Source organism: Salvelinus alpinus, unplaced genomic scaffold, assembly GCF_045679555.1.
Source record: "Salvelinus alpinus unplaced genomic scaffold, SLU_Salpinus.1 scaffold_95, whole genome shotgun sequence".
Lineage (NCBI taxonomy): Eukaryota > Metazoa > Chordata > Actinopteri > Salmoniformes > Salmonidae > Salvelinus > Salvelinus alpinus.
The window spans coordinates 50,339-63,997 of record NW_027256036.1 but is presented as its reverse complement, the minus strand read 5'-3'; the positions used below and the strand labels follow the sequence as shown (position 1 = coordinate 63,997).

The 13,659-nt window shown below is 49.6% G+C and overlaps 1 protein-coding gene across 1 annotated transcript in view; it reads left to right on the top strand.

The window, feature by feature from the left end:
* LOC139567227 (bone morphogenetic protein receptor type-2-like) overlaps positions 1 to 12,579 on the top strand; it is a 41,962-nt gene extending 29,383 nt beyond the window's left edge. Inside the window, exons 9-12 of the mRNA XM_071388701.1 lie at positions 3,645 to 3,781; positions 4,583 to 4,758; positions 8,735 to 9,900; positions 10,312 to 12,579. Of these exons, the coding sequence (XP_071244802.1) occupies positions 3,645 to 3,781; positions 4,583 to 4,758; positions 8,735 to 9,900; positions 10,312 to 10,526 (1,694 nt within the window). The 3' untranslated portion in view covers positions 10,527 to 12,579. The remainder of the gene's footprint in view (positions 1 to 3,644; positions 3,782 to 4,582; positions 4,759 to 8,734; positions 9,901 to 10,311) is intronic.
* The last annotated feature ends 1,080 nt before the right edge of the window (positions 12,580 to 13,659 follow it).

Here is a 13,659-nt window from a genome sequence, read left to right as displayed (position 1 = left end):
CCTGGGCCTCGTCTACTGGGAGACCTTCATGAGGTGTACTGACCTCTTCCCAGGTAATAACCCTGACCTCTGACCCTGGGCCTCGTCTACTGGGAGACCTTCATGAGGTGTACTGACCTCTTCCCAGGTAATAACCCTGACCTCTGACCCTGGGCCTCGTCTACTGGGAGACCTTCATGAGGTGTACTGACCTCTTCCCAGGTAATAACCCTGACCTCTGACCCTGGGCCTCGTCTACTGGGAGACCTTCATGAGGTGTACTGACCTCTTCCCAGGTAATAACCCTGACCCTGGGCCTCGTCTACTGGGAGACCTTCATGAGGTGTACTGACCTCTTCCCAGGTAATAACCCTGACCTCTGACCCTGGGCCTCGTCTACTGGGAGACCTTCATGAGGTGTACTGACCTCTTCCCAGGTAATAACCCTGACCTCTGACCCTGGGCCTCGTCTACTGGGAGACCTTCATGAGGTGTACTGACCTCTTCCCAGGTAATAACCCTGACCTCTGACCCTGGGCCTCGTCTACTGGGAGACCTTCATGAGGTGTACTGACCTCTTCCCAGGTAATAACCCTGACCTCTGACCCTGGGCCTCGTCTACTGGGAGACCTTCATGAGGTGTACTGACCTCTTCCCAGGTAATAACCCTGACCTCTGACCCTGGGCCTCGTCTACTGGGAGACCTTCATGAGGTGTACTGACCTCTTCCCAGGAAATAACCCTGACCTCTGACCCTGGGCCTCGTCTACTGGGAGACCTTCATGAGGTGTACTGACCTCTTCCCAGGTAATAACCCTGACCTCTGACCCTGGGCCTCGTCTACTGGGAGACCTTCATGAGGTGTACTGACCTCTTCCCAGGTAATAACCCTGACCTCTGACCCTGGGCCTCGTCTACTGGGAGACCTTCATGAGGTGTACTGACCTCTTCCCAGGTAATAACCCTGACCTCTGACCCTGGGCCTCGTCTACTGGGAGACCTTCATGAGGTGTACTGACCTCTTCCCAGGTAATAACCCTGACCTCTGACCCTGGGCCTCGTCTACTGGGAGACCTTCATGAGGTGTACTGACCTCTTCCCAGGTAATAACCCTGACCTCTTACCCTGGGCCTCGTCTACTGGGAAACCTTCATGAGGTGTACTGACCTCTTCCCAGGTAATAACCCTGACCTCTGACCCTGGGCCTCGTCTACTGGGAGACCTTCGTGAGGTGTACTGACCTCTTCCCAGGTAATAACCCTGACCTCTGACCCTGGGCCTCGTCTACTGGGAGACCTTCATGAGGTGTACTGACCTCTTCCCAGGTAATAACCCTGACCCTGGGCCTCGTCTACTGGGAGACCTTCATGAGGTGTACTGACCTCTTCCCAGGTAATAACCCTGACCTCTGACCCTGGGCCTCGTCTACTGGGAGACCTTCATGAGGTGTACTGACCTCTTCCCAGGTAATAACCCTGACCTCTGACCCTGGGCCTCGTCTACTGGGAGACCTTCATGAGGTGTACTGACCTCTTCCCAGGTAATAACCCTGACCTCTGACCCTGGGCCTCGTCTACTGGGAGACCTTCATGAGGTGTACTGACCTCTTCCCAGGTAATAACCCTGACCTCTGACCCTGGGCCTCGTCTACTGGGAGACCTTCATGAGGTGTACTGACCTCTTCCCAGGTAATAACCCTGACCTCTGACCCTGGGCCTCGTCTACTGGGAGACCTTCATGAGGTGTACTGACCTCTTCCCAGGTAATAACCCTGACCTCTGACCCTGGGCCTCGTCTACTGGGAGACCTTCATGAGGTGTACTGACCTCTTCCCAGGTAATAACCCTGACCTCTGACCCTGGGCCTCGTCTACTGGGAGACCTTCATGAGGTGTACTGACCTCTTCCCAGGTAATAACCCTGACCTCTGACCCTGGGCCTCGTCTACTGGGAGACCTTCATGAGGTGTACTGACCTCTTCCCAGGTAATAACCCTGACCTCTGACCCTGGGCCTCGTCTACTGGGAGACCTTCATGAGGTGTACTGACCTCTTCCCAGGTAATAACCCTGACCTCTGACCCTGGGCCTCGTCTACTGGGAGACCTTCATGAGGTGTACTGACCTCTTCCCAGGTAATAACCCTGACCTAATAATAATAACTGACCCTTATTTCCAATGACGGCCTATCCCGGCCAAACCCGGACGACGCTGGGCCAATTGTGCGCCGCCCTATGGGAGTCCAAATCACGTCCGGATGTGATACAGCCTGGAATCTAACCAGGGTCTGTAGTGACTCCTCTAGCACTGAGATGCAGTGCCTTAGACCGCTGTGCCACTCGGGAGCCCCTGACCACAATGAGTTGTCAAATCCCAGTATTGAATGTCCTCCTTGATGTTCTGCTCCTCCTTTCTCCCAGTATTGAATGTCCTCCTTCATGTCCTGCTCCTCCTTTCTCCCAGTATTGAATGTCCTCCTTCATGTTCTGCTCCTCCTTTCTCCCAGTATTGAATGTCCTCCTTCATGTTCTGCTCCTCCTTTCTCCCAGTATTGAATGTCCTCCTTCATGTCCTGCTCCTCCTTTCTCCCAGTATTGAATGTCCTCCTTCATGTTCTGCTCCTCCTTTCTCCCAGTATTGAATGTCCTCCTTCATGTTCTGCTCCTCCTTTCTCCCAGTATTGAATGTCCTCCTTCATGTCCTGCTCCTCCTTTCTCCCAGTATTGAATGTCCTCCTTCATGTTCTGCTCCTCCTTTCTCCCAGTATTGAATGTCCTCCTTCATGTTCTGCTCCTCCTTTCTCCCAGTATTGAATGTCCTCCTTCATGTTCTGCTCCTCCTTTCTCCCAGTATTGAATGTCCTCCTTCATGTTCTATTCCTCCTTTCTCCCAGTATTGAATGTCCTCCTTCATGTCCTGCTCCTCCTTTCTCCCAGTATTGAATGTCCTCCTTCATGTTCTGCTCCTCCTTTCTCCCAGTATTGAATGTCCTCCTTCATGTTCTGCTCCTCCTTTCTCCCAGTATTGAATGTCCTCCTTCATGTCCTGCTCCTCCTTTCTCCCAGTATTGAATGTCCTCCTTCATGTTCTGCTCCTCCTTTCTCCCAGTATTGAATGTCCTCCTTCATGTCCTGCTCCTCCTTTCTCCCAGTATTGAATGTCCTCCTTGATGTTCTGCTCCTCCTTTCTCCCAGTATTGAATGTCCTCCTTCATGTCCTGCTCCTCCTTTCTCCCAGTATTGAATGTCCTCCTTCATGTTCTGCTCCTCCTTTCTCCCAGTATTGAATGTCCTCCTTCATGTCCTGCTCCTCCTTTCTCCCAGTATTGAATGTCCTCCTTCATGTTCTGCTCCTCCTTTCTCCCAGTATTGAATGTCCTCCTTCATGTCCTGCTCCTCCTTTCTCCCAGTATTGAATGTCCTCCTTCATGTCCTGCTCCTCCTTTCCCCCAGTATTGAATGTCCTCCTTCATGTTCTGCTCCTCCTTTCTCCCAGTATTGAATGTCCTCCTTCATGTCCTGCTCCTCCTTTCCCCCAGTATTGAATGTCCTCCTTCATGTTCTGCTCCTCCTTTCTCCCAGTATTGAATGTCCTCCTTCATGTTCTGCTCCTCCTTTCTTCCAGTATTGAATGTCCTCCTTCATGTCCTGCTCCTCCTTTCTCTCCAGGAGATTCGGTCCCTGACTTCCAGGCAGCGTTCCAGGCCGAGGCAGGGAACCACCCCTCCTTTGAGGACATGCAGGTCCTGGTGTCCAGAGAGAAACAGAGACCCAAGTTCCCTGAGGCCTGGAAGGAGAACAGCCTGGTGAGACCTGTGGTGTGGTGTGGTATGGTGTGTATGGTATATTGTGTGGTATGGTGTGGTATGTGTGGTGTTGTATGGTATATTGTGTGGTATGGTATGGTATGGTGTGGTATGGTGTGTATGGTATATGGTGTGGTGTGGTGTTGTATGGTATATTGTGTGGTATGGTGTGGTATGTGTGGTGTGGTGTTGTATGGTATATTGTGTGGTATGGTGTTGTATGGTGTGGTATGGTGTGTATGGTATTGTGTGGTGTGGTATGGTGTGGTATGGTGTTGTATGGTGTGGTATGGTGTGGTGTGGTATGGTGTGTATGGTATATTGTGTGGTATGGTGTGGTATGTGTGGTATGGTGTTATGGTATATTGTGTGGTATGGTGTGGTATGTGTGGTGTATGGTATATTGTGTGGTATGGTGTGGTATGGTGTGTGTGGTGTGGTATGTGTGGTGTGGTATGTGTGGTGTGGTGTGGTATGGTGTTGTATGGTATGGTGTGGTATGGTGTTGTATGGTATAGTGTGTGGTATGGTGTTGTATGGTATATTGTGTGGTATGGTGTGGTATGTGTGGTATGGTGTTGTATGGTATATTGTGTGGTATGTGTGGTGTATGGTGTATGGTGTGGTGTATGGTGTGGTGTATTGTGTGTGGTATAGTGTGGTATATTGTGTGTGGTGTGTATGGTATGGTGTGTATGGTATGGTGTATTGTGTGTGGTGTGGTGTGGTGTGGTGTGTGTGGTATGGTGTGTGTGGTATGGTGTGGTATGGTGTGTGTTAGCCTCTGTCACCTCCCCCCAGGCCGTGCGTTCCCTGAAGGAGACCATGGAGGACTGCTGGGACCAGGATGCTGAGGCCAGGCTGACCGCTCAGTGTGCAGAGGAGCGCATGGCTGAACTGCTGCTGATCTGGGACCAGACCAAGTCTGTCAGCCCCACACTCAACCCTACTGGCTGTACCACACTGTTCAATGATAGGTTAGACACTATACACACCCTCAACCCTACTGGCTGTACCACACTGTTCAATGATAGGTTAGACACTATACACACCCTCCACCCTACTGGCTGTACCACACTGTTCAATGATAGGTTAGACACTATACACACCCTCCACTCAACCCTACTGGCTGTACCACGCTGTTCAATGATAGGTTAGACACTATACACACCCTCCACTCAACCCTACTGGCTGTACCACACTGTTCAATGATAGGTTAGACACTATACACACCCTCAACCCTACTGGCTGTACCACACTGTTCAATGATAGGTTAGACACTATACACACCCTCCACCCTACTGGCTGTACCACACTGTTCAATGATAGGTTAGACACTATACACACCCTCCACTCAACCCTACTGGCTGTACCACGCTGTTCAATGATAGGTTAGACACTATACACACCCTCCACTCAACCCTACTGGCTGTACCACGCTGTTCAATGATAGGTTAGACACTATACACACCCTCCACTCAACCCTACTGGCTGTACCACACTGTTCAATGATAGGTTAGACACTATACACACCCTCCACTCAACCCTACTGGCTGTACCACACTGTTCAATGATAGGTTAGACACTATACACACCCTCAACCCTACTGGCTGTACCACACTGTTCAATGATAGGTTAGACACTATACACACCCTCCACTCAACCCTACTGGCTGTACCACACTGTTCAATGATAGGTTAGACACTATACACACCCTCCACTCAACCCTACTGGCTGTACCACACTGTTCAATGATAGGTTAGACACTATACACACCCTCCACTCCACCCTACTGGCTGTACCACACTGTTCAATGATAGGTAGAGACACTATACACACCCTCCACTCCACCCTACTGGCTGTACCACGCTGTTCAATGATAGGTAGAGACACTATACACACCCTCCACTCAACCCTACTGGCTGTACCACGCTGTTCAATGATAGGTAGAGACACTATACACACCCTCCACTCAACCCTACTGGCTGTACCACACTGTTCAATGATAGGTTAGACACTATACACACCCTCCACTCAACCCTACTGGCTGTACCACACTGTTCAATGATAGGTTAGACACTATACACACCCTCCACCCTACTGGCTGTACCACACTGTTCAATGATAGGTTAGACACTATACACACCCTCCACTCAACCCTACTGGCTGTACCACGCTGTTCAATGATAGGTAGAGACACTATACACACCCTCCACCCTACTGGCTGTACCACGCTGTTCAATGATAGGTTAGACACTATACACACCCTCCACTCAACCCTACTGGCTGTACCACGCTGTTCAATGATAGGTTAGACACTATACACACCCTCCACTCAACCCTACTGGCTGTACCACACTGTTCAATGATAGGTAGAGACACTATACACACCCTCCACCCTACTGGCTGTACCACACTGTTCAATGATAGGTTAGACACTATACACACCCTCCACTCAACCCTACTGGCTGTACCACACTGTTCAATGATAGGTTAGACACTATACACACCCTCCACTCCACCCTACTGGCTGTACCACACTGTTCAATGATAGGTTAGACACTATACACACCCTCCACTCAACCCTACTGGCTGTACCACACTGTTCAATGATAGGTTAGACACTATACACACCCTCCACTCCACCCTACTGGCTGTACCACACTGTTCAATGATAGGTTAGACACTATACACACCCTCCACCCTACTGGCTGTACCACACTGTTCAATGATAGGTTAGACACTATACACACCCTCCACTCAACCCTACTGGCTGTACCACACTGTTCAATGATAGGTTAGACACTATACACACCCTCCACTCCACCCTACTGGCTGTACCACACTGTTCAATGATAGGTTAGACACTATACACACCCTCCCCTCAACCCTACTGGCTGTACCACACTGTTCAATGATAGGTTAGACACTATACACACCCTCCCCTCAACCCTACTGGCTGTACCACACTGTTCAATGATAGGTTAGACACTATACACACCCTCCACTCAACCCTACTGGCTGTACCACACTGTTCAATGATAGGTAGAGACACTATACACACCCTCCACTCCACCCTACTGGCTGTACCACACTGTTCAATGATAGGTTAGACACTATACACACCCTCCACTCAACCCTACTGGCTGTACCACACTGTTCAATGATAGGTTAGACACTATACACACCCTCCACTCAACCCTACTGGCTGTACCACACTGTTCAATGATAGGTTAGACACTATACACACCCTCAACCCTACTGGCTGTACCACACTGTTCAATGATAGGTTAGACACTATACACACCCTCCACTCCACCCTACTGGCTGTACCACACTGTTCAATGATAGGTTAGACACTATACACACCCTCCACTCAACCCTACTGGCTGTACCACACTGTTCAATGATAGGTAGAGACACTATACACACCCTCAACCCTACTGGCTGTACCACACTGTTCAATGATAGGTAGAGACACTATACACACCCTCCACTCAACCCTACTGGCTGTACCACGCTGTTCAATGATAGGTTAGACACTATACACACCCTCCACTCCACCCTACTGGCTGTACCACACTGTTCAATGATAGGTAGAGACACTATACACACCCTCCACTCCACCCTACTGGCTGTACCACACTGTTCAATGATAGGTTAGACACTATACACACCCTCCACTCCACCCTACTGGCTGTACCACACTGTTCAATGATAGGTTAGACACTATACACACCCTCCACTCCACCCTACTGGCTGTACCACACTGTTCAATGATAGGTAGAGACACTATACACACCCTCCACTCCACCCTACTGGCTGTACCACACTGTTCAATGATAGGTTAGACACTATACACACCCTCAACCCTACTGGCTGTACCACACTGTTCAATGATAGGTAGAGACACTATACACACCCTCCACTCCACCCTACTGGCTGTACCACACTGTTCAATGATAGGTAGAGACACTATACACACCCTCCACTCAACCCTACTGGCTGTACCACACTGTTCAATGATAGGTAGAGACACTATACACACCCTCCACTCCACCCTACTGGCTGTACCACACTGTTCAATGATAGGTAGAGACACTATACACACCCTCAACCCTACTGGCTGTACCACACTGTTCAATGATAGGTTAGACACTATACACACCCTCCACTCCACCCTACTGGCTGTACCACACTGTTCAATGATAGGTAGAGACACTATACACACCCTCCACTCCACCCTACTGGCTGTACCACACTGTTCAATGATAGGTAGAGACACTATACACACCCTCAACCCTACTGGCTGTACCACACTGTTCAATGATAGGTTAGACACTATACACACCCTCCACTCAACCCTACTGGCTGTACCACACTGTTCAATGATAGGTAGAGACACTATACACACCCTCAACCCTACTGGCTGTACCACACTGTTCAATGATAGGTTAGACACTATACACACCCTCCACTCAACCCTACTGGCTGTACCACACTGTTCAATGATAGGTAGAGACACTATACACACCCTCAACCCTACTGGCTGTACCACACTGTTCAATGATAGGTTAGACACTATACACACCCTCCACTCCACCCTACTGGCTGTACCACACTGTTCAATGATAGGTAGAGACACTATACACACCCTCAACCCTACTGGCTGTACCACGCTGTTCAATGATAGGTTAGACACTATACACACCCTCCACTCAACCCTACTGGTAGCAGCTGTGGTATAGGTTAGTCTAGGTCTCCACCTGTTGTTTACTCTCTCTCTCTCACACACACACACACACACACACACACACACACACACACACACACACACACCCTAGCCTTACACTCATACCTACTAATACCAGCTGCACCGCACAACGACACACACACCTTGTAGTCCTGCTTGGTAATAAGTACATGTTGTTAACGTGTCTGTGGCCCCAACAGAAACCGCATGGGGCCAAAGTCCGGCCCTGACCCTGCCTCGTCCTACATCGAGGAGCAGGAAGGCGTGGCTAAGAACACACAGAGCGACGCCTCCTCCGCTGTGAGTGGCCGGACGAGAGATGGAGGTGTGGCGGGAGAGAAGAACAGGAACTCCATTAACTACGAGCGGCAGCAGGCGGCCCGTCTCCCCGGCAGCCCCTCCACCATGACCTTCATCTCAGAGTCCAGCCAGGGTCATGACCCCAACCTCCACCTGCCCCTGACCCAGGAGGATCTGGAGACCACCAAGCTGGACCCCAGGGAGGTGGATAAGAACCTGAAGGAGAGTTCTGATGAGAACCTGATGGAACACAGCCAGAAACATTTCTGTTCTCCGGACCTGCTGAGCCCCGCCTCTTCCTCCCTGCTCTTCCCCTTCATCAAGATGGCTGCCGAGGCGTCTCCCCCCGCCGTGTTCCCTCTCCCCAAGCAGCAAAACCTCCCCAAACGACCCTCCAGCCTGCTGCTCCGCACCAAGCCGCCTAAGAAAGACTCATCCTCTCTGAGGTTTAAATTCGGTCGCCATGGCAAGTCCAACCTACGACAGGTAGAGGGCGGAGCTAAGACCAACGCCGTGTCCAACGTCACCGCCGTCTCCGAGCCCCGCCGGGTCAGCGCCACCAACAACCTGCTGGTCCTACGGGACCTCTCCGTGAACGGGGCCGGGTCCTTGCCAGCAGGGGGCGCCAGCAGCTCGATGGGGGTCACTCTAACTCAGAGCACCAATACGAACCCCCAGAGCTCTGAGGACGGCCAGCTGGGGCTGATCACTGCCAGCCCAGACGAACACCAACCCCTGCTGAGCAGAGAGACAGGACAACCAGATGTCCACTCCTCTAACGCGCGGCCCAACAATAACAACAACAACAACAATGGACTGGTCCTGGGGGAGGGGGGGAGTGATGGGGGAGGAGAGGAAGAGGAGGAGGGAGCTGGAGGAAGTACCAGTGGAGAGACCCCCTGCTCCCTGGGCGAGAGCTCTGTGTCTGGCTCCTTGTCTGGACCTGACCCCAACCCTGTCCCCATGAGAGGTGAAGCTCTGCTCAGGCAGCCTAAAGGAGGCCGGCGGCCGGAGAGACCCAACTCCCTGGACCTGTCCTTCACCACCAGAGACCTGGTCTCACTGGGTGAGCAGAGCACCCTCACGGCCTGACCCTAACCCTCTCGGCCTGACCCTAACCCTCTCGTCCTGACCTTAACCCTCACGGCCTGACCCTAACCCTCTCGTCCTGACCTTAACCCTCACGGCCTGACCCTAACCCTCACGGCCTGACCCTAACCCTCTCAGCCTGACCCTAACCCTCTCAGCCTGACCCTAACCCTCTCAGCCTGACCCTGACCTTAACCCTCTCAGCCTGACCCTAACCCTAACCCTCTCAGCCTGACCCTAACCCTCTCAGCCTGACCCTAACCCTCTCAGCCTGACCCTAACCCTCTCAGCCTGACCCTAACCCTCTCAGCCTGACCCTAACCCTCTCAGCCTGACCCTCACCCCCTGACCCTTACCCTCACCCCCTGACCCTGTGTTTGTGTTCCAGGGGAGGTGTTGGTCCAGAACCAGGGAACAGGGGAGAAGATTAAGAAGCGTGTGAAGACTCCGTACTCCCTGAAGCGCTGGCGACCCGCCACCTGGGTCATCTCCACGGATACCAGGGGGTCAGAGGTGAACAACAACAAGGGAGAAGGTCAGGCCCGACCCAAGTCCAGCTCCGCTGTCTATCCCACCTCTGAACCCAGCGACACCCGCCTCTGAACTCTGACCTTCAGAGGGACAACACAGACAGTAGTGTTGTTATGACAACAGACAGTGAAGTGTTTCCTGGGTAACAGCAGTCGGTTGTGTCCGGTTTCTGTCTCTCGCTTTGCGTCTGTTGATGACTCTGCTTTACATTGAATCCAGCTATGCAGCGATTTCTGCCTTGTGATTTCATTTGTCTGTGTGTATAATGAGCGATCTCTGCCTTGTTTCATTTGTCTGTGTGTATAATGAGCGATCTCTGCCTTGTTTCATTTGTCTGTGTGTATAATGAGGTTTAGTTGTCTACTCCAGGTGAAGTCTCATTCTGTGATCATGAGGGAGGCGCTGCTCTGGAAACTTACAACAGTATAGTATTTGCTCTGTCTTTCAGCAGCTGTAAGGAGTTGGTCTCCAGGACTGACTATGGTCTTAAAGACACAATGATCCACTGTTTTCATGCCCTGTTCATTTGTGTATTTGATTATGTATCATGGTTTAAATTGTGCAATAGGATACAGCTTTTAGGTGCTTTCATATGTTTTTAACACTTCTGTTGTTTTCTTGTTTCATTTTTTAAATATAATCTCTGTGTTGCGCTTATAAATGGACACCAAGTCAATGTTTTATTCAGTCTGTAAACAGTCTATCAGACAACAACCCTCTCCTCAAATCAAACAACTGGACAGGACTGGGGGGGAACTACTATCACCAGACAGGACTGGGGGGAACTACAATCACCAGACAGGACTGGGGGAACTACAATCACCAGACAGGACTGGGGGAACTACAATCACCAGACAGGACTGGGGGAACTACAATCACCAGACAGGACTGGGGGGGAACTACAATCACCAGACAGGACTGGGGGGAACTACAATCACCAGACAGGACTGGGGGGGAACTACAATCACCAGACAGGACTGGGGGGAACTACAATCACCAGACAGGACTGGGGGGGGCTACAATCACCAGACAGGACTGGGGGAACTACAATCACCAGACAGGACTGGGGGGAACTACAATCACCAGACAGGACTGGGGGGAACTACAATCACCAGACAGGACTGGGGGAACTACAATCACCAGACAGGACTGGGGGGAACTACAATCACCAGACAGGACTGGGGGGAACTACAATCACCAGACAGGACTGGGGGGAACTACAATCACCAGACAGGACTGGGAGGGACTATAATCACCAGACAGGACTGGGAGGGGACTACAATCACCAGACAGGACTGGGGGGGGGACTACAATCACCAGACAGGACTGGGGGGGGGCTACAATCACCAGACAGGACTGGGGGGAACTACAATCACCAGACAGGACTGGGGGGAACTACAACAATCACCAGACAGGACTGGGGGGGGACTACAATCACCAGACAGGACTGGGGGGGGACTACAATCACCAGACAGGACTGGGGGGGGGCTACAATCACCAGACAGGACTGGGGGGAACTACAATCACCAGACAGGACTGGGGGGAACTACAATCACCAGACAGGACTGGGGGGAACTACAGTCACCAGACAGGACTGGGGGGAACTACAATCACCAACAGGACTGGGGGGAACTACAATCACCAGACAGGACTGGGATTCTGGGACTACAATCACCAGAGAACACTGGGATTCTGGGACTACAATCACCAGAGACCACTGGGAATCTGGGACGACATCAAGAGAAGCAGGATGCATCTGTTCAGAAATGGACGAACAGCAACACCTCACTCTTTCAACAGAGAAACTCGGATTCCCACAATTCTGTCTGCTCGGAATCCAACTCTTTTAAAGCGAACCTTCTGAATCATGCTGGAACTGTTTACCCTGTCTTGTGAATCTGTACCGTGTGTGTGTGTGTGTGTGTGTGTGTGTGTGTGTGTGTGTGTGTGTGTGTGTGTGTGTGTGTGTGTGTGTGTGTGTGTGTGTGTGTGTGTGTGTGTTGCAACAACAACAGAAACGGGCCTATGCTCTGTAAGGGTGAACTCTGACCTCTGCTATGTTAATTTGATGAACACTACAGGTTTGACACAAAACAAAAACATTTTAATAAATGTATAAAACACAGTGGTATAGTTATTATAACTCAGGGTTAGGTAATGTATAAAACACAGTGGTATAGTTATTAGAACTCAGGGTTAGGTAATGTATAAAACACAGTGGTATAGTTATTATATCTCAGGGTTAGGTAATGTATTAAACACAGTGGTATAGTTATTATAACTCAGGGTTAGGTAATGTATAAAACACAGTGGTATAGTTATTATATCTCAGGGTTAGGTAATAAATGTATAAAACACAGTGGTATAGTTATTAGAACTCAGGGTTAGGTAATAAATGTATAAAACACAGTGTTATAGTTATTATAACTCAGGGTTAGGTAATGTATTAAACACAGTGGTATAGTTATTATAACTCAGGGTTAGGTAATGTATAAAACACAGTGGTATAGTTATAACTCAGGGTTAGGTAATACATGTATTAAACACAGTGGTATAGTTATTATAACTCAGGGTTAGGTAATGTATAAAACACAGTGGTATAGTTATTAGAACTCAGGGTTAGGTAATGTATAAAACACAGTGGTATAGTTATTATAACTCAGGGTTAGGTAATAAATGTATTAAACACAGTGGTATAGTTATTATAACTCAGGGTTAGGTAATGTATAAAACACAGTGGTATAGTTATTATAACTCAGGGTTAGGTAATGTATAAAACACAGTGTTATAGTTATTATAACTCAGGGTTAGGTAATGTATAAAACACAGTGGTATGGTTATTATATCTCAGGGTTAGGTAATAAATGTATAAAACACAGTGGTATAGTTATTAGAACTCAGGGTTAGGTAATGTATTAAACACAGTGGTATAGTTATTATAACTCAGGGTTAGGTAATGTATAAAACACAGTGGTATAGTTATTATATCTCAGGGTTAGGTAATGTATAAAACACAGTGGTATAGTTATTATATCTCAGGGTTAGGTAATGTATAAAACACAGTGGTATAGTTATTATAACTCAGGGTTAGGTAATGTATTAAACACAGTGGTATAGTTATTATAACTCAGGGTTAGGTAATGTATAAAACACAGTGGTATAGTTATTATAACTCAGGGTTAGGTAATGTATAAAACACAGTGGT